Source organism: Haliotis rubra, unplaced genomic scaffold (genome assembly GCF_003918875.1).
Source record: "Haliotis rubra isolate DU_JTF1 unplaced genomic scaffold, ASM391887v1 Scf221, whole genome shotgun sequence".
In the NCBI taxonomy this organism is placed as follows: domain Eukaryota; kingdom Metazoa; phylum Mollusca; class Gastropoda; order Lepetellida; family Haliotidae; genus Haliotis; species Haliotis rubra.
In genome coordinates, this window is record NW_025766237.1 from 814,545 (window position 1) to 836,491 (window position 21,947).

The following is a 21,947-nucleotide window of genomic DNA, read 5'->3' on the forward strand; positions in this document are numbered from 1 at the left end:
AGGACATTATTTATTTATCACTTTTCAGGAACTGGCGAGTGCCAAGGGAAACATCCTGGAGAACAAAGAGCTGCTGGACTCACTTAACAAGACCAAAGCCAGCAGCATCACAATCACCGACTCCCTGTCCGAGTCTGTCCGCCTGCAGGCATCTCTCGACCAGGTCAGCTCAACACTATTGTTTGTAATCTTTCAAATCAAATTTGTGATTGAAAATAGGCTTTTACATACTGTTTGGTAGGTTGTTCTGTTCTTTTAAATGGTGTTTCAGTTACCTGTTACTGCTTCATGTTGTTATGAAAACAAGGGAACTGTTTGGTGTGGCTTTGGCCCTAGAAACAAGATCCTTCCATTCATACGCGTTTTTGTGTATCAGGCTGTCTGTTTATCTTAGTATTCAGATCTAACATTCTACTGTTTATCAGCATTTATACAACATTTACGTGAGGTTATCCAGCTCAGTATATAACAGGACAAACACTTGACAACCTCCATGTGTTCTATCTGCCCAAGGGGCAGTGGGGTAGCCTAATGGTTAAAGTGTCGGCTCATCACGCTGACGACCCGGGTTCGAATCCCCACATGGGCACAATGTGTGAAGCCAATTTATGGTATCCCCCGCCGTGATATTGCTGGAATGCTGGAATATTGCTAAAAGCGGCGTAAAACCCAACTCACTCACTCTCTCTATCTGCCCAGACACTGCAAGGTTGCTTGTTCACTACCTTGCTCGTTGCATACAAAAACATTAAGAAAGGCATGGATGGCAGAGAGTCAGTATACTGTGTCTAATAGGTATAGCCATATAAAACTGCGGAATGATGAACAGATGGTAGCTGAAGTGTAAGTTCAGACTTATACAGTGAACCTCACATACACGTGCATGCTTGTTACTATATGAGTGAAAAAATCTTGAATGTCAAGATGAACCCCATTTCACCTCACCTCACCTCTTGTGAAATCTGGACCATGGACAGCCTATGCAGCCAAAGTGATAAGGTTTAGATGAAATCATTCTCACCCCAACCTCCCTCACTCCCTTCACTCCTTCCTCCCTCCCTCCCTCTCTCACTCACTCTGAATGCTACAGGAGAGGAACACGTACCTGGGTCTGGCAAAGAATGGTAGCATGTTGTTCTTCGTGATCAGCGATCTGTCCAAGATCAACAACATGTACCGCTTCAGCCTGGCTGCATTCCTTCGAATCTTCCAGCGAGCTCTTCATACCAAACATGTGAGTATTAAGTCAGTGTATGTTAATAACAGCACTATTTACAGACAAGTAAGTTGTCCAGTATCTCTGCAATATATTTGTACATATGTTTCTTACTATGCAATGCAGTGAATCACTTTCTGTATTGCCTGAATTTTGTTTTATCTTTCCCAAATACGTCAAGAGGCATTATGACCTTTCAGGAACTTTGGAAATGACATTCTTATGTATCCTAAACAAATATAACGAAGAAGACTGGAAGACAAACAGCTGACCACTTCTTCACCCTGGGGATTCTGGGTAGAATATGTGCCCAGCATCCTCCATTCATCATAATATACCTGTCAACAACTAGTGGAACTTGCTCACACTCCGTAAACCCTTGAAGATCTGGTTAGAATTGGTCTTCAACAACCTATGCTTGTTGTAAGATGCGACTAACAGGATCGGGTGGTCAGGCTTGCTGACTTGGTTGACACATGTCATCGCATCCCAGTCGTGTAGATTGATTCTCATGCTGTTGATCACTTGATTGTCTGGTCCAGACTAGATTATTTCCAGACGGCCACCACATAGCTGGAATGTTGCTGAGTGCATTGTTAAACAACAAACACACTCAGTGGTGTATTGTCTACAGGATATGACTGGAATATCCACTCATTCGCAACAAACTTGCTTTCTGTTGAATTCATTGACCTTCCACAGTATTCATGGATGTTTGTGCCTAGTGTTATTTGCATGTTTTAATGAGTACTTGTTGGTGTATGTAATGTGTGTGTGTTTCAGGATGGGAGCGGCACGGAGATGAGAATCAACACCCTGTCACGGAAGCTGCTGCACATGGTGTATGAGTACGTTTGTCGCTCACTCTTCAAGGCCGACCGTCTCATGTTTGCCATGCATATGGTCCATGGGATGAGACCAGATCTCTTCAAGGAAAATGTAAGTTACACACAGTATAGAATGCTGTTAAAATTCAGAGATAAACATACCCATCACGCTTTTTTTGAAATTATCACAAAATTCCTCAGAAAAATGCTGTTTATCTGTGATAATGCTTTACACTAAAACTGATTGTCGTGCATACTGCATGGTTAGTGGACTTTGAATTCAGCGTCACTGGATTTCCGATATGTGAAAATATGCCTATAGGATCAGTAAGGATAAGGCAAAAGCAAATAACAAATATCAAAGCAGCCAAAGGGAAAGGTTGTGTTGATCCTGTTTCTGATAAATTCTTATCACCTTCCATCATATCCCATATCTTATGAAAATTGCAGAATCTGATGTTCTGCAATTGATTATTTATCATAATGGATTTATGGACTGTTGGTGTTGTTTTTTTCTTCAGTTTTGGATGTATTTGAATATGTTTGGATGAGTAAATAACTATCTATAATATGGACATTTGTACTGTATGATTTGTTCCAGGAATGGGAGGGCTTCTCAGGCACACTGGTGGCAGACATCAAGTCTGATGCACAGCGTAGTGCGCCATCATGGGTGGACCAGGAACGAGCTGGTGCTGTAGCCTCACTCAAGGTAGGCTGTCATGGCTATGGTCATCATCATCATCATCATCATCTCCACCACTATCATCATCATCATGGAGGGGTCTTCTTTGTTTGAAAACTTCAGAAGAGTTGTTAATTTGTGCTTGTCAAGTAGTTTCAAAGAGTCTTAGTAAGGGGGCAGCAGGTTCAAGTGTCCCTCATTCTTAAGTCCCTGATATGATTCACAATCATTTAATTGTTTTTCATAGAGATCGTCCTTGGGGTACATATATGCATTTTCTGCGGCTGAATTGCTTTGCTTAACCTATGAGGTCAGATCTTAGTACTTTCCTCCCTGTCGGTTACCCTCCCATCATGCCTCTTGCGGAAGCTTCGGGACACGTGACAGGTGAGTGTTGTGGCGTCTGTTACATTCTTCCTAACGATCGCTATTTATGTGTACTTTGACAGAATTCCCTCCTCCCTAGCCTCCTGTCTTTGGGAGTCTGAGTTAATGCATATATATGAAGGGCGATCTCTATGAAAAAGAATTAGCTAAACCTGTAGAGGTTTCCAATTCTTTTAAGAGAATCGTCCTTGGGGTAGGGCCACCCACCTCCCCGCAATTCTGTTCACTGATTTATTCAGCAGAAGGAATGATGATACGGGCCTAGGTGCTTACCTGGTTGGCTGCGCATTCGTAGCAGGGAGGTAACTCCACGGGATGGGGGCCGTATAATAGATAAGAAAGATTTTATTTATTGTACAATATTTTCATTAAAACATTGATACAACTGTCACATGACATTTTCAGCCGCAGAAAATGCATATATGTACCCCAAGGACGATTCTCTTCAAAGAATTGGAAACCTCTACAGGTTTGGCTAAACTTGTTTCTAGGGTGGTGGGCTAGCCTAGTTTTTAAAGAGTCTGCTCGTCACGCTGAAGACCCGGGTTTGATTCCCCACATGGATACAATGGGTGAAGCCCATTTCTGATAAGCACATCTAACTCCTGTATTGAGAGTGTATCTGATGTTCCTCAGGCCAACTTCCCCGACCTGTACAACCAGATGAATCTGGATGACTTGGGGCTGTGGTCCAACTTTGCCCGCAGCAGCAACTGTGAGCAGGAGCTGCCGTCCATGGTCACCAAGAAGACGTCACTGTTCCAACAACTGTTGGTCATCCAGGCTGCCCGGGCCTGACCGTCTACAGAGTGCCATGAGCCAGTTCGCCTGCCAGGTCCTAGGTCTGTCAATATTGATGACTTTAATGTACACACTGTGGAAGGAAAGTTTGAATAAAATTAATGAAATAGATCAAGAAATCAAAGCTGGAACACTTTAACATCAAATTCAATTCAAAATTGTGAAAACAGAAGTAAGTTTTGTATTGTATTTGTTGAACCTATTTCTTTATTACAAACTAGTAGTTGTATATTTTGTTTGGAACAAATAAACTGTTTTATACTTATACTCTTACACCTTCTACATGCTTGTATTGGTCTTGTGTGGGTTTGCCTTATACACAAGAAAATAAGGTGCTTTTCCTTTTGACTGGATAAATTGTAAATGATCTTGTCTTCCTTGGAGAATATATGATAATGTTATGTCATCTCACAGTATTTTATTGGCCACTAGTATTGGTGAGGTGGCTGTGGTGTTAATATGGGGTTTTTTTAAAGATGACTGAATTTGATTAATTGTTGATATGTTCTTTACCATTTGAAGTATGGTTATATTCACATCTCCAATATGGGTTATTAATATCAGAGGTTATTTCCAAACACAGAACTGCGCGAGTTGTCTCCTGCGAGTGTGAGCTTGAAGAAACTGTATCAGGAGACGATATCGACTGAGCCAGTGCTGATCCTGATTTCTCCTGGAGCTGATCCTTCCCAGGAGCTGCAGGACATGGCTGGGGAAACAGTCGGACTCGACAAATACCACCAGGTCGGTCACTGTACACAACACATAGATTCTGATTTCCTTCTTGGTTTCTTGATGTAAGATGTGTTCAGTCTGAGAATAGACTTCTTAATTATATATGTGTGGTTATAGTAAATGATTACCTACATTAATGTCCTTGACCTTTGTTTCAGGTTGCCATGGGTCAAGGCCAGGCTGACATCGCCATGCAGTTGCTTCATGAGTGTTCTCAAAATGGAGACTGGCTGTGTCTGAAGAATCTACATCTTGTGACAGCTTGGTTGCCTCAGCTGGAGAAGGTTTGTTGTAATTTGACCTACTTTTTAAGTACCAGTAGTTGTGACAATTTATCTTCATGTAGATTTCTAGATGTCGTCATTATAACATACCTGCTATTTCAACATTCCAGGAGATGAACACACTGAAGGCTCATGCTGACTTCCGACTGTGGCTGACGGCGGAGGTCCACCCTCGCTTCCCCACCATCCTCCTCCAGTCCAGTCTCAAGGTCACATACGAGGTGAGACTACAGTGAATCCTGGTGCACACTGCTGCCTCAAACTGTGGAATGTTGGATAATCACAGTGGTGATGATGTAGTTGTTTTAGAATAACTGTACAGAAGGCCTGCATGAAGCACACACAAATACAACGTTAATAGATTAGTGGTCATTTATTTTGTATTTTCAGATCCCTTGTTCTCTTGGTTTTGTTGTCATTCTTTTGTATTTTATGTGAACGTAAGTATAATGATTAATGTATTTTCAGGCGCGCCACCAGGTGTGAAGAGGAACTTGATGCGAACATACGAGTCATGGTCACCGGAATATGTTAGTCGTGGCGGAAACGTGACACGGTCACAGGCACTGTTTGCCCTGGCATGGTTCCATGCCATCGTACAGGAGAGACGCATGTACATACCACAGGTAGGACAATCCAGCTTCTACAGTAAACAGTAAAACTAGTCCATGGTTCCCTACAGCCTGCATATTTACCCAGTTGCCCAAAGCTTGACTTTTGTTAACTTTCTTCTGGGCTCAGTTCTAAAAAGCAATCATAGCGCGAAGATGATCGTAACTCCCATACTTTAAACTTGGCCTACGACAGTCGTAGCGCAAACATTGCTTTGTGGAACATGTCACATACCAAAGTAGCCACAACAATAGAATAAGTTTTCACAACTTTATTCCTCCCCTTAAGGTATAATTAAATCCCAATAACTATACTAAATATAAACTAATTCTATAAGGACTAATACAACTTTCTGCACAAACACTTCTGGCCTACCTCTAATATTGCTAATTTTACCCCATCAACACTGCTATTAACTACACTAATATTCTAATACTCACACTAACATAACCAATGACTCTATACAAAATTGTATACTAAAGAATTGAAATAGACAACCATGAAAATTGCCACTATGGTCTTTCAGATATATAACACTTTCTCATGAGAATATCAGTGCACTTTTGTTCCACTTTATGCCATATGTAATGGTGTGGTACCTCTCACACCTAGGCAATGGTTTCCCTCACAGAGTAGAAGGTGCCTGTGTAGTTGATGATGGCTGTGCCATCTACATCTCACTTTTACTCGGAGATTCTCCTCTCCTTATTCACTAGCGGAGACCCTTGTCTCCTTATGTGTGGAAATATTTATCTTCTCCTTACTACATACTTATGTATAAGGAAAACCGGCCAGTTCCAGTTACTCATAAAGGCATGTGTCGTTACCTTATACTTACACACTACTCTTATTAACGTTTCTAAAAGTGAAACTGTATAAATGGAACGGTGACTTCATCTTCATTAAGTTGCTATAATAATGTTACAATATATGCATGCATATAATCCACTGCTTCACATCACCGCATTGAAGGACTGCATATTTCTTTAGAAGATAACACTGATGGCGGACTTCTTTGTTGATGATTCAGCTTCCAGCAATTCACTGATGGTATTTTGATATTCATCTTCAAAATGAGCCCAGTTCTCAAATGAGTCCATCTAAAATTCTCTGATCAGTAAAGCACATTGTTGCCCTTGTTGAATGGATCAACATCTCAAAATAACACTCAGTTCATAATTAGTAAGGAGGAAGTTTTAATACAATTACCAGAAGTACAAAACAAACGAACCTCCTCCTTGCTTAATTGACCATTGTATCTCGGCTAGATACTAACTAAAACTGATTTAACGCTTTTTTGGATGAAATATTCTTCAAACTACAAAAGAAGTGAGTTCAGGGAATATGTCTAAAATTCTAGTGTATTTTTCAGTGATTATGTAGATTCACTGAGTGAGTGAGTGAGTTATTATTGAACGTCACATCGGCAATATTTCAGCCATATCATGACAAGAACATATGTGACATTGAAATGGAATAGATGTATATTATAAAAACCTGTCGACGAAGGACAGTAAAACAACTAGAATATCACAATTACAACTAAAACTAGTGTGTAGATTCACTGAGTGAATCAGACATTATAACATTATCACCGAAAATTACACTGGATTTACATATTCACTGTAACGTATATGTCAAGAAATAATCCATCAATTAAAAAGTCTCTTGCCAAATATACTCAATCATGAACGAAAGTAGTAATAATAAAAACTTACAGCAGCGTTGTAGGGGAATATCAGTAGCTTGAACCCATGTAGGTGAACATGATGGTGCTTCTGGCTGACATGTAGGTGAACACAATGGTGATTCTAGCTACTGTTCACAACTACTGACCTCTCCCACTATCTATACTGACCTCCCATACCCAAGCTACTCTACACCTCTCTATTGTTTATCAATTAACTCCCCAGCTCTCTGGCCATACCTGGTCACGCTTCCCTGAATACAACTCTGTACCCATACTATTACCGGATATAATCTAACGTCAGACCCTCAAATTCTTCTTCATAGAGATCGTCCTTGGGGTACATATTATGCATTTTCCAAGCTGAAAATGTCCTGTGACAGTTGTATCAATGTTTTTTGAATAAAAAGATTGAACAATAAATAAACTCTTTTATTTATTATACGGTCCCTGCCTCACGGAGTTACCTCCCTTAGCGCATGCGCACCAACTGGGTAGGCTCCTAGACCCGTATCATCTTTCCTTCTGCTGTCACTGCCATGAACAGACGTATGTTGAGTACTTCATGAGCCGGACACAGCTGACTTTTCTGCCGAACTAGAAATTGAATATGTCTCAAACACCACCTGTATGTATGGTCTTTATTTGCCTATGAAAGGAACAGTAAAGCTTTACAGTTGGTTGTTTCATAATTGTGACTTTGTATTAATTCTAATACGAGAACTTTCCCGTGGTTTACGCACGTGTTGCTCTGCCATGGCGGGAAGTTTAGCGTGCCATGTGGTCGTAATATTGCGTATTAAAACCAACTATTACTTTCCGTGGTAACCTTCACATATTTTTCAATGTTTTCTACGTGTTTATATGCTGCTGGCCGCCGTTAGCTACATGCTTGCGTGTTTGCTTTCAGGCCTTTTCATCCTGATTGGTCTGTGGATAAAGTATTCCACGGGCCGACAGGCATGAGCAATGCGTTGCCTGTCTCGAGAAGACTGGTCACGATGCGGACTCTTGTCCCATATGTCTTGGGTTTTCCCCCCGGGCCCAAAAGAGGAGGGCGGCGGATACGCTCTTCTACCGGGAGATGCGTAAGGCTAAAAAGCCGTCTAAAAAGGGAAAAAAATCCCGTGGCCAAACCCCCTCTCCCGCCAGTACTGGTGGCTTTGACATGTCTATAATGGAAACCTTGTTTCAGCAGCATATGGACTCGGTGAAGTCCCTCGTTCGTGAGTCAGTTGGAGGTCTCCGGCAGGAGTTCCTCGCTCACTCCGGACGGGGGGCGGAGAGTCAGGGGGTGGGATCGCCGGGCTCGGTTCGATCCCTCAGCCTTGGCGGCGCCTGTTGACCCGTTGCCTCTGGCTTCGGTCCGGGCGCACGCCGCGGCTGCCCCGGGAGGGGAGGTGCTCCCAGTCCCCTCTCGGGAGTTGGCGCAGGGACCGTTGAGTATTCCTGGTGTTCCGTCCCTGCGCACTCCCGCCCCATGAGAGCCGGAGGCACCAGTTCTGCCTGGCCTGCCTCCAGCGCCTCGGACCGGGTCCATGCACGCCTGCTGGCGCCGACGTGGAGCAGCCAGTCTGCTCTTCTCTCTCTCTGTGCTTCCTAGCGCTAGGCAGCCCACCGGGTCGGGTTAGGGTCCTCTTTCGAGGAGACCCAGCCTCTGACTTCGAGCTCCGGGCGCCGAGGCAATGGAGCTTGGGGAGGTAGAGGAGCATGACGGAGCTTCGCTTTGCTTCGCTCTGCGGGGAGGTCCGGCAAAAAGAATTGCCGAGGGCCTACCCTGCCGCTGTGCCTGTGGGTTGCGTGGACTCGGCTGAGTTCCGCTTGCCTGGCGGGCGCTTGCCCCTAGGCAACCCTCGCAGACGCAGCTCCGCATTTTGCCTTCGTTGGTCTCGGACGTGGTTGATCCCCTCTTGTCTGGTGCCCGAGTCGGGTTCGACTTGCCGGATCTCGCGGCGGCGCTACCAGCTTGGGAGGACTCCCTGTTCAGTTCCCATCGCTGGACGAAAAGCGTTCACTTCCTCGCCGCCTCTGGGGAGGCTCGGCTTCCTCCTCGAGCAGCTCCGCTGCTCGGCAAGGCGCCTCACTCCACCTTTTGCCCTTGGGCGCCTCTGCAGCACGCTGCACCGGACCTACGAGGAAGTCTACCGGAACGCTGATGCAGCAGGTGCGGTGGTGGTCCATGAGGCCTACCTCTCCTCGATTCAGAGGTCGGCCCTGAGGCGGAGGGGCATGCTGGCGGCGCCGGGCCGCATGTCGCGGCTGCTCCGCCAGCTCTCGGAAGTGCAGGCACACCTCGCCACTCTTTGGCGTCTGCTGCGTCGACGGTGATGTGCGCAGTCATGGGGATGCGCGCAGGCTGTGGCTGTCGGCGCCTCTGTACTCGCAGCAACGCAGCAGACCTTGCTGGCCCTCCCTTTCCGTCTGGGGAGCCACCCTCTTCCCGGGGCTCAGCAGGTCATTCGGGAGGCTGCCACTGCAGCTACCTCCTTCAAGGACTCTAAGGCCTTGTTGGAGCACCAGCTGGTGTCTTCACCGGCTCCGCTACACCTTCCTCCGCCGGGTGCAGCCTACACCGAAGTCTGCCGGCTGGCTTCGCCGCCAGGTAGGGGCAGGCACAGGTCCGCCAAGGGTAGGGGCAAGGAGCAGTCCTCGACTAGCTCCCAGCCTTTTCGCGCTGGGAGGTCTGCCCGACCTCCCGTTAACCCATCAGGCTGCCACTCAAGCCGTGTCTCACACCCAGTCAGCTCCGCTTACTCGGGTCCACGCACGCTTCCTACCCCATATCCCAGTGGGAGGTCAGCCTCTCTATTCCTGCCGGAATGGGAGAAGGCTACCAACAACGCTTGGGTGCTGCCACGGTCAGCATCGGCCATTTACCACTGTGGAAGCGAGGTCCACCCGACTTCACCGGCATACGCCGCACTCGGGTGCCGCCATGTCAAGCCAGGGCGGACATATTAGCGCGACGGTTCAGGCTCTGCTGGACAAGTCCGCCAATCGGCGCATTCCACCGGGAGAGGAACAGGCGGGATTTTACTCTACGTACTTCGCCCGAAGAAAGACGGCGGTTCCGGCCCGATTCTCAACCTCAAGGGTTGAATCGCATGCTAGAAGTTCCATCCTTCAAGATGGAGACACTGCGCCGGTGATCTCATCTGTTCAGCCCGGCGATTGGCTCACGCCAATCGACCTAAAGGATGCGCGATCTGCATGTACCCATACATCCCTCGCTCAAGCAGTACCTTCGGGTTCTCTTTACGACGGGATGTGTTACCAATTCAGGGTGCTCCTTCGCATATCGACTGCCCCAAGGGTGTTCACCAAGCTCATGTTAGTCCCAGCTACCCTAGCTCGCTCGCAAGGAAGGCGCTGTTACCCTTACCTAGACGACTGGTTGCTCGGAGCACTAACTCAGCCAGCGAAGTCAAGATGCTACTCACACAGTGATAGACATTCTAACTCGACTGGGGTGGATCATCAACCTCAAGAAATTCGACCTGGTACCCACCCAGGACTTGGTTTTTCTTGAGCCAGATTCCAAACGAACAAGGATCTCGTTTCTTTGTCGCCCGACCGATCACCAGAGTTCGGGAGATGGTATCTTCGCTCTCTCCCAGCCCCAGGCACCAGCACGGACTTGGCTCCGCCTACTGGGCCATATGGCGGCGACGATCTCTCTGTAGTGTGGCTGGCTGGTTGAGGATGCGCCCTATACAGCAAGCTTTGGCTCGGCTGTGGACTCACACGGAGGTTCTGGAGCGCAGTCTCACAGTCCCCGAAAGTGGTTGACACCTCACCTTCAGTGGTGGACAAATGTCGGGAATCTCACCAGGGGTTCCCCTTGAAATCCCGACGCCAGCTCTCACAGTTCAGACCGATGCGTCCCTCACAGGCTGGGGTGTTCTGGGCAGTCTGTCGGCATCCGGACTCTGGTCCGCCGGCCCACCTTCACATCAACGTGTTGGAACTGAGAGCTGTGCGGTTGGTATTCGAAAGCCAGAGAGCATGTCCGTGGCCAGGTAGTCCGTCTTCAGTGGGACAACCAGGACGGCCATGTCGCATACATCCTGAAGCAGGGAGGCACGGTGTCCCCAGCGCTCCTCGGAGGCGTGGGACTTTCTCCTCTGGTGCGACCAGTACGATTGTCAGGTACTCCCTGTTTATCTCCGGGGCTGGAGAACGTGGCGAGCAGATGCGCGCCTCTCGCGAAGATCCTGGCCCCGCGACGCAGTGGATGCTCGACAGGCAGATTTTCAGAGTAATCTCCCCAGTTGTACGGGTCGCTCCAGGTGGATCTGTTTGCGCCCGGGCGGGGCGCATCAGACACCCGCGTTCTGCTCGGATACCGGACCCAGGGCGCTTGGCTGCCGGCCTTCCTGCTGGATTGGGCGGGCAAAGTGCTCTTCATGCTCCGCCGTTACCACTCATTCCCGTGTCCTTTCACAGCTGTCCACCCAGCCAGCTCGGCTGCTTGTGCTACTGGCACCGCTTTGGCGTCACAGAGCTGGTTTCCGGTAATTCTCAGGTTTCTGGCTCAGCCTCCTGTTCTATTACCTTTACGACCGGACATTCTCACTCAGAACGGAGCTTCCCCCACCCAAATCCACGGATTCAGTGGGTGGCTTGGCCTCTGTCAGGTCTAACCTCGAGGCACGCGGAATTCCTGCAGCAGTTGCAGACACAATTCTGGCTTCGAGGCGGATTCGACAAACGCTTGAAATGAGGATAGGTGGTCCCGCTTATGCGCCAGCTGGTGTTCAGATAGGGGATTGCAGATCCCTTTTCTGGGCGGATTTTAGTTTTGCAAGCTCGCTTAGAAGAAGGCCTGGCGGCCGACCATTAAATGGCTACTCCACCGCTATTTCCACTTTTCACACCCCCTGTCGATGGTGCTCTTCTGGGGCAGCACCCTCTCGCACAGCTTTTTTTGCTGGCGCTGAACGGATTCGACCTGGCGCCAGGCCGAGAACCAGTCCACCTTGGGATTTGTCAATTGTGCTAGATTGGCTGTCCGTCCAACTTTCTCACACCTATCGGCTATTTCCATTCAGTTGTTAACTTGGAAAGCTGTTTTTCTGGTGGCGGTAACATCTGGACGTAGGGTCGGGCGATTTACATGCTATGTCTTCCCCACCCGGCGCTGACTGTGATTCCACAGGGATCGTGTCAGTATTCGGCTTCCCAGATACTTAATGCTAATCGGTCAGGGCAGTAGCATCAAAAGCTTTGCATCGGCACTCCCCATTGAAGAGATCTGCTCTGCGGCTATTTGGGAGCCCGCAAAGCCGCGTTTATTTGATACATTCCACAAATCCTTTCTGTTCTGTGTAGTTCACACTTATGCCCCTCCCCGAGTGAGTCTTGGTTTATGCCTCTGGGTGAAGATTGCGCTGCTGCTGTGAGCTGGGACAAGTGACAGGTGAGTGTGGATGGCGTCTGTTCAATTTTTATCGGTCATTTTTTTTGAGCTTGAATCCCCTCCCTGGTTCCTCCCGCCGTACCTATATGGAAGCGCCTTAACTGTGTGGAGTGTTATGGCGTCTGTTCAATTTTTTGGTCATTTTTTCGACAGAATTCCCTCCTCCCTGGGCCTCCGGTCTTTGGGAGTCTGTGTTTATGCATAATATGTACCCCAAGGACGATCTCTATGAAGAATTAACCAAACCTGAAGAGGTTTTCAATTCTTCGAAGAGTTGTCCTTGGGGTAGGGCCTCCGCTTCTCCCCCGCCAGAATTCCTGTTCACTGATATATTCAGCAGAAGGAATGATGATCACGGGTCTAGGAGCTTACTCCAGTTGAGTGCATGCGCATAACGGGAGGTAACTCCGTGAGGTAGAGGAGCGTTATAATAAATAAAAGAGTTTATTTATTGTACAATCTTTTTATTCAAAACATTGATACAACTGTCACAGGACATTTTCAGCTTGGAAAATGCATAATATGTACCCCAAGGACTGACTCTCTTGAAGAATTGAAAACCTCTTCAGGTTTGGTTAAGTTCAGGACATTACAATACAATACAGTTAACTACAGTTACTCATAAAGGCATATATCGCTACCTTATACTTACACACTACTCTTATTAACGTTTCTAAAAGTGGAACTGCATAAATGGAACGGTGACTTCATCTTCATTAAGTTGCTATAATAATGTTACAATATATGCATGCATATAATCCACTGCTTCACATCACCGCATTGAAGGACTGCATATTTCTTTAGAAGATAAAACTAATGGGGGACTTCTTTGTTGATGATTCAGCTTCCAGCAATTCACTGATGGTATTTTGATATTCATCTTCAAAATGAGCCCAGTTCTCAAATGAGTCCGTCCTAAAATTCTCTGATCAGTAAAGCACATTGTTGCCCTTGTTGAATGGATCAAACATCTCAAAATAACACTCAGTTCATAATTAGTAAGGAGGACGTTTTTAATACAATTACCAGAAGTACAAAACAAACGAACCTCCTCCTTGCTTAATTGACCATTTTATCTCGGCTAGATACTAAACTAAAACTGATTTTAGCGCTTTTTGGATGAAATATTCTTCAAACTACACAAGAAGTGAGTTCAGGAATATGTCTAAAATTCTAGTGTATTTTTCAGTGATTGTGTAGATTCACTGAGTGAGTGAGTGAGTGAGTGAGTGAGTTATTATTTAACGTTACATCGGCAATATTTCAGCCATATCATGACAAGAACATATGTGACATTGAAATGGAATAAATGTATATTATAAAACCTGTCGGCAAGGACAGTAAAACAACTAGAATATCACAATTACAACTAAAACTAGTGTGTAGATTCACTGGAGTGAATCAGACATTATAACATTATCACTGAAAATTACACTGGATTTACATATTCACTTAGTAACATATATGTCAAGAAATAATGCATCAATTAAAAGTCTCTTGCCAAATATACTCAATCATGAGCGAAAGTAATAATAATAAAAAAACTTACAGCAGCGTTGTAGCCAGTAGCTTGAACCCATGTAGGGGAATATGATGGTGCTTCTGGCTGACATGTAGGTGAACACAATGGTGATTCTAGCTACTGTTCACAATTACTGACCTCTCCCACTATCTATACTGACCTCCCATACCCAAGCTACTCTACACCTCTCTATTGTTTATCAATTAACTCCCCAGCTCTCTGGCCATACCTGGTCACGCTTCCCTGAATACAACTCTGTACCCATACTATTACCAGATATAGTCTAACATTAAACACTCAAAGTTTAATAACCCACTTTAACAAAACCATATTACATCTATTTTAAGTACCATAAGCTTATTAATGTAGACAAAATCATCTGTGATCTTGACAGAACGAGGCCTTGGTTTTAATATAAAAATCTACTGAAAATTGTGCAAAATAGTTTGGTAGGCAGACATAAAAGCTTTTGGACAGATTGTATAGCAAACACAAGTCTATTTGTGCCTCTATTCGTGGTTATAGGTTTTAGGAGAGATTACTTAAGTGATCAACCCAAAATTCTGTCATTTCATCAGGGCTTTCTTTTTAAAGGGGCCGAGGTGTGAGTGCAGTGATGAAATATGTCACCTTGCCAGTCTGAAATCTGTATTGCTTGCTAGTCTGAAATCTGTTACCTTGCTAGTCTGAAATCTGTATTGCTTGCTAGTCTGAAATCTGTAGTCTGAAATCTGTTACCTTGCTAGTCTGAAATCTGTATTGCTTGCTAGTCTGAAATCTGTAATACTTGCTAGTCTGAAATCTGTTACCTTGCTAGTCTGAAATCTGTATTGCTTGCTAGTCTGAAATCTGTTTACCTTGCTAGTCTGAAATCTGTTACCTTGCTAGTCTGAAATCTGTATTGCTTGCTAGTCTGAAACTCTGTTACCTTGCTAGTCTGAAATCTATATTGCTTGCTAGTCTGAAATCTGTATTGCTTGCTAGTCTGAAATCTGTATTGCTTGCTAGTCTGAAATCTATATTGCTTGCTAGTCTGAAATCTGTTACTTTGCTAGTCTGAAATCTGTTACCTTGCTAGTCTGAAATCTGTATTGCTTGCTAGTCTGAAATCTGTATTGCTTGCTAGTCTGAAATCTGTATTGCTTGCTAGTCTGAAATCTGTTACTCTTGCTAGTCTGAAATCTATTGCTTGCTAGTCTGAAATCTGTATTGCTTGCTAGTCTGAAATCTGTTTTGCTTGCTAGTCTGAAATCTATATTGCTTGCTAGTCTGAAATCTGTATTGCTTGCTTGTCTGAACTCTGTATTGCTTGCAAGTCTGAAATCTGTATTGCTTGATAGTCTGAAATCTGTATTTACATATTGCTTCACAGGGATGGACTAAGTTCTACGAGTTCTCTCTCTCGGATCTACGGGCTGGCGCTGACATCATTGATCGACTCTGCAGAAGTGGGGGTATGTCACAATCACCATCATTATCTTCTAATCTTTAATCCTGGTGAATAGTTCATCATTTTGTTACAGATGTTGATTAGTTGATCATCGCAGTGAATAATTTTCACTTACATCAACACAATATTTCTCTTACAGGTCAAGACTTGAACTACCTCTTCATACATGGCCTGTTTGAGTTTGCCATCTATGGTGGCCGAGTTGACAACCCATTCGACATCCGGGTGATGGTTTCCTATCTCAAGCAGCTGTTTGACGTCAGTGTCTTGTCACCACAGGGGCGAAATAAACGCCTTGGACCACTCAAGCTGCCTAACTCCACCAACATTCGAGTAAGTACACAAGAATATCACTTTGATTAATCATTGTTTTCAGAAAATTCTATGCTTCTATAGTTTCAAGGTAATATAGTGTGACATCATGAACTTGAAGAGAGATGTTATGAGAACAGAATGAGTGAGTGAGTAGTTTTACACTGCTTTTAGCAATATTCCAGCAATATCACGATGGGGACACCAGAAATGGGCTTCACACATCAAACCTGGGCCTTCGGCATGAGGAGCTACCCCACCACCCTATAAGAACAGGAAATAACATCTTCTTGAATCCTCCACCCCAGGCTGGTCTGGGGTTTAGCCTAGTGGTTAAAGCGTTCGCTCGTCACACTGAAAACCTAGGTTGGATTCCCCACATGGGTACAATGTGTGAAGCCCATGGGATATTGCTGGGATATTGTTGAAAGCGTCGTAAAATCAAACTCACTCATTCCACTGTGGTGGAACCAGGGTCATCACCTTGTACTGGATCCTCAAAGACAACCTTCAATACACATTGATAACATGATTCTTGTTGTCTTGATAAACATCGGTATGTAATGTCATTATCTAACAATTTCAAATTCTAAAACTGTTGTTAAATATCCCTTTCACCTACAGGACTATATTGACACTATCGAGTCCCTGCCAGAGTTTGACAAGCCATCCTACTTTGGTTTGCCGGAGAACATTGAGCGTTCAGCTCAGAGAATCATCAGCTCACAGGTCATCAGCCAGCTGAGAATCCTGCAGAGAGCTGATGTCAAGGCCAGCAAGTTTGACAAGGAAGTGTGGGCCAATGAACTCGGGCCGATACTCAACTTGTGGAAGAAACTCAACCAGGTGAGACACTGGAGATAGGAAGATGAATCTACAAATATGTACATGTAACCTTGATAGCTGTCTCAGCTCAAATGTTTGAGTCTTCCAACCCAAACTTCCATTGTCCTCATGGTCAGAATGTTTTAGTGTTCATGGGCCTTTATTACATGGCTGAAATAATTTTCCAGACCCTTGCGTTTGACAAATGACCAAATTGTCTGCACTCACCAATATTTCAAGCTTACATGCTTGGTTAATATGATGGGGCAGCCTGTAAATAATTGAGTCTGGACCAGACAATCCAGTGATTGACTTCATAGATCTATGCAGTTGAGAAATGGTAACATGCATCAACTAAGTTAGACTAACAACTAGTCTCTGAAATGAACATATTTTACTGAAAAAAGTTCATAGTTAAAAAAAAAATAATATAATGAAAAGGAGCCCTGAGACTTTCTTCATTTTCAGACCTGAAGCTGAGGAAATCTAGACTTGCCACATTTTCTAGACTTGTGTGGGCTTTCTTGGATATATTTGCTTCAGGGTCTGTACGACAGACTACAACCAAGTCAGAGGGTCTGGCTACACCAATCCCATAATTTACCTCTTATGACAAGCATGGTTTACTGAAAATCAGTCCTAACCGAGATCTTCATGTGCGAAAGCAGTTCATTAAAAAGGTGTTCAGCCAATTATAGAAACTGTTTATGAAAGTGATCTTGCTCTGCTGATTCATGTAGAGGGTTGATAGTCTTCCTTCCTGTTTTGCTAATTAAGCACTTCTTTCTCCACAGGGCTCCCAGCTGATCCAGATGAAGGTTTCTGCTCCAGCTGAGCGGAGTGGGAAGGATTCCCCCATCCTCTCCTTCATCCAGTTAGAGTTCTATAACGCTGTCAAGCTGGTGCAGAAGGTGCATGCATCCCTGGCCGCGCTGTCCAAGATCATCAGGGGCACACAACTCCTGACCAAAGAGGTGCAGGATCTGGCAGCAGCCCTGCTCAACCAGGAGGTAAATTAGAAACCTTTAGTATCGACAAAACTGATCCAGGCATTTGGTCAGCTAGCAGTATGCATATTACTGCGTTTTATGAGTGCCACCAAAGTGCCAGCTATTATTTTATTACATTACATTATTTCTTGAGTACAGTGTGGTTCGTGTGTAGGTTGTGCATGTTTGCTGGGGTCTGGATATGGGATGTCACATTACTTTTGTTGTTAATTTTGGGAGAAGTTTTGATTAGTGTTAAGGAAGTTAAACAAGTAAAGTCATCAGGGTTTTTATTAAACACTGGGTGATGTTTTTGCCAGTTATCCCCTTTGAATAAGTGTGTGGCTAGAGTTTACCGTTTGTGTTGTTCAGACCCCTATCAACTGGCTGAACCAGTGGGACGGACCCGAGGACCCCATTCAGTACCTCCGTGGCCTGGTGGCCCGCACCCAGGCTATTCAGGGCTGGGTGGAGAGAGCACAGGGTCAGAGTCTCCTCAGCAGCACCCTGGACCTATCGGAGCTCTTCAAACCTGACACCTTCCTCAACGCCCTCCGACAGCAGACAGCCAGGTAAGCAGCAGCAGCAGCGACCTTGAAGTAGACCTCTTTCATGAATGCTTTCATTCTGTCCTGTGATATTTTCATGAATGTGTAACATGGACATAGATAATACAAGCCTAACTGTGGTTTTCTTACCAATTCCAAACAAAGCATGCATGCATTTGATATATGTGCAATAGATGTGGGGAAAGATAACTTCAACAGGCCACATATTTTCCACAGAACTGTGTCCCGAACTACAAACTTCTGGTTGTGTGTTCAAATCATGGATCTCCCTGATTGCATGTCTTATATTAGTCACTACCTTATCCATTCTTTTGGGTTTCATTTAAGACCAGCTCCACTCAAGGCTAAAAACTTTAAAATTAAACAAATTGTGCCTGGGTATACAAAAATGCCTCTTTATGAAACGTTTACTCAGTGCCCCATGTTGCCCTGTTTCCAGAGAGCTACAGTGTTCTATGGACAGCCTCAAGTTTGCCTGCAGCTGGCGGGGCTCCATACAGGGGGCACGCACCTCGGTCAAGATCGGGGGACTGCAGCTGGAGGGATGTAGCTTTGATGGGTCAAGGTTGTCCGAGAACCAGCGAGACTCCCCAAGTGTGGCTGCCATACCTGCATGTGTCGTTGCCTGGATTCCTAAGGTGAGGGTTGGGTGACCTTTTGTATAGAGGCTTCATGGTCCGACATCTTCATACATCAATGCATGTGTGTCTTTCAGTTCGTTGTACCTTTCTAAAGGTGTTCCCCAAATCATGTCTGTCAATATCAATGCTGTTGATTGATGAGTGATGTGCCATAAAGAGGAGCATTATTATTAGATGCTTGATTGGCATTTTAGAGGATTATATTTGATGAACATAGAGATTTTTTCTGGGTTACATCTTCTTTTTATTCTCGAGTACAACGTTTCAGGGCTTACATCTTCTTTTTATTCTCGAGTACAACGTTTCAGGGCTTGTTCAAGCCCTGAAATGTTGTACTCGAGAATAAAAAGAAGATGTAACCCAGAAAAAATCTCTATGTTCAGCATTATTATTAGTAATGAAATACATATACCCAGTATCTAGAAATATTAAATAGTATTTTTACTAATATGGTAACTTATATTAGTCCAGCTCAAAGTTGTATAATTTCATTTTTTTCGAGTAATTTTGGTAGAAGAATACAAATCGAGTGTTAACTTTTCTTGTAAAGTAAGATGTTCAAATTAACATTAAGTATCGTGGTTGTTTTGATGAAGTGAATATTTTTGACAAGATATGCCAAAACTTCTCTGCATATAATAATCTGTCAAATATTCTGTTTGTTTGTACAACTCAATCATCTTTGTTAGAAACACTCTGTATAAACCTTGTTAAACATCTGACAGAAGTCAACTTTTTGTACAGTGTTTCTGTACTGACTTTCTTTGTGTGCCAGGATTCGTCCGACCCATACAGCAGTGATGAGAGCATCTTGGTTCCCATCTACTACAGCAGCGCCCTCGACCGCATCGTCGCCCGACTCAACATCCCTTGTGGCGGCAACCAGAGCCAGTGGCTGCAGTGTGGTGCAGCGCTCTTCCTCCGCAACCTGTAGAGCTGCCAAAATACCTACATCAGCAGACGTGTGTGTCTTACATCAACATGTACTTACATCACTAGACACGGTCTAACGTCACAAGCCATGCATGGTGAAACATCAGCAGACATGTGTGTCTAACATCAACATGTACTTACATCACTAGACACGATCTAACGTCACAAGCCATGGCGAAACATCAGCAGTCATAATGAAACATCATCAGACATAGTGTAACATCGTCAGACATGGGAAATGTCTAAATATCACAAAAGTTTAATTTTGTAAGCTAAATAGACCACTAGATGCAGTATTTTCTGTAGCTCAGGTATTCTCTGCTGTACAACTTAACACATCACAACTGAAGCCTGGATAAATGGAACACAAGTCTTGAAACATCAAATGAAGATAATATCATGAATTACACATTGTTATACTTTTACAACTGATTGGGAAGATAATCAGATTACCTGGATCTAGCCATGTCACAACTTTGTAGATAAGAACTAGATATATCCCATTGTGTTAGACTGTTACAACCGATTGGGAAGATAAATGGATCTCCTAGATCTAGCCGTGTCACGGGTTTGTGGAAAACAACTATATATATTTCTATACAAAAGCCTTCTTATACTTCTCTTGTGATCATGTAACTGAAAACATGGCATGTCTTTGAGGTAATTGCATAATGAATTCATCCACCTTGGATAAAGAATTCCGTCCATTTTATCATATTCTTTATATATGCTTCAACTTGTAAAGCTTTTGTTTAATGTAACTATTTTTCACAATTTACACCCACTGTTTTGGGTTTGTTCTTATTGTACAACATTCCATTGTAAGGTGTAAGTCAGGAGATGGTGACTTACAAATTGTAAATAAGTGAGGAATTGTTATGGAACTGACCTGTGCCTCAGGGGAGTACCGGTAGTTCATTCAAAGTGCTTTACTGTGTTCATGTTGTTGAAAACATCAGATTTGTTTCTCCGTCCATGGTAGATATTGTAACTTATTGACCAGCTAGTGAGGATCTCACCGTCCATTGTAAATCTGTGATATGTCGACATTAAAATATATCTTGTACTTTTTTGTGTTGGTCATAATTCTTTGATATGGTAGAGCTTTTGATATACATTTCAACACCTGCATGATTTGGACACAATGTACAAAATATAGGTAAATGTGTCATTGCTTGATTTAGTTTTTCAGGGTTTGGTTGTGGTTTAACGCTGTACTCAGCAATATTCCAGCTATGTGGCGGCAGTATGTAAATTATTGAGTCTGGATTAGATAATCCAGTGATCAACAGCATGAGCATCAATCTACTCAACTGGGATACAATGTCATATGGCAACCAAGTCAGCGAGCCTAACCACTCAATCCTGTTAGTCACATTTTACAAGCATGGGTTGCTGAAGACCAATTCTAACCCGGATTTTCATGGTATAGTTTTTCCAAGAAGTGTTTTTTGTACCTTGCTGATTTTCTTAAGGAGTAAAGTAAACTATAGTTATAACAAACTCAAGGTACTGCTATATTTACTTTGTCATAACCGTAGTTCGTAATCAGCAAGTGGTCATGACAGAAATATGAACAGAAAACAGTACGTGTCATAGGCTCATGGTTTTTGAAATCACACCTTATATGTTCATTTGAGACATGGTGGCTTACCTGATCATACAAACTAGTGTTGGGAATTGGTTGAAATCTCACAATTGATGATTGGTTCAATACCAACGACCAATCATCGAAAAAAAATTGGTTAGCGTCATTTTTTAGATTTTTCCTATTCAGGTTGTAGTTGCAGATAAGTATAAAGAAAAGTACATTTGGTTCTCTGGGTTTTTTTTCCAGAAACTGCACAAATTACATTTGCAGATTTCACATCCAGTGTAAAATGATTCAGTTCCAGTGTAACAGTAACTTCCCAGATTCTTCAAGAAATATTCAGTCATGACTTTTCAGAAAGTAAAGTGAGATTTCTTAGAAATAAGCACGTTTTCAGGCCTTGACAACGTCCTAGATATGTTCCATCATCAAGTATTTCAAACAGTATTTCAAAAATCGTTT

At 44.0% G+C, this 21,947-nt stretch overlaps 1 protein-coding gene across 1 annotated transcript in view; it reads left to right on the forward strand.

The window, feature by feature from the left end:
• LOC124277407 (cytoplasmic dynein 2 heavy chain 1-like) overlaps positions 1-20,960 on the forward strand; it is an 88,643-nt gene extending 67,683 nt beyond the window's left edge. The window contains 17 exon segments of the mRNA XM_046713099.1: positions 29-163; positions 1,091-1,234; positions 2,000-2,155; positions 2,645-2,755; positions 3,752-3,907; positions 3,909-3,957; positions 4,500-4,660; positions 4,810-4,935; positions 5,046-5,156; positions 5,406-5,561; positions 15,548-15,629; positions 15,765-15,958; positions 16,562-16,783; positions 17,557-17,772; positions 18,124-18,323; positions 18,760-18,958; positions 19,737-20,960. Coding sequence (XP_046569055.1) covers positions 29-163; positions 1,091-1,234; positions 2,000-2,155; positions 2,645-2,755; positions 3,752-3,907; positions 3,909-3,957; positions 4,500-4,660; positions 4,810-4,935; positions 5,046-5,156; positions 5,406-5,561; positions 15,548-15,629; positions 15,765-15,958; positions 16,562-16,783; positions 17,557-17,772; positions 18,124-18,323; positions 18,760-18,958; positions 19,737-19,895 — 2,577 coding nt within the window. The 3' untranslated portion in view covers positions 19,896-20,960.
• Positions 20,961-21,947: the final 987 nt, after the last annotated feature.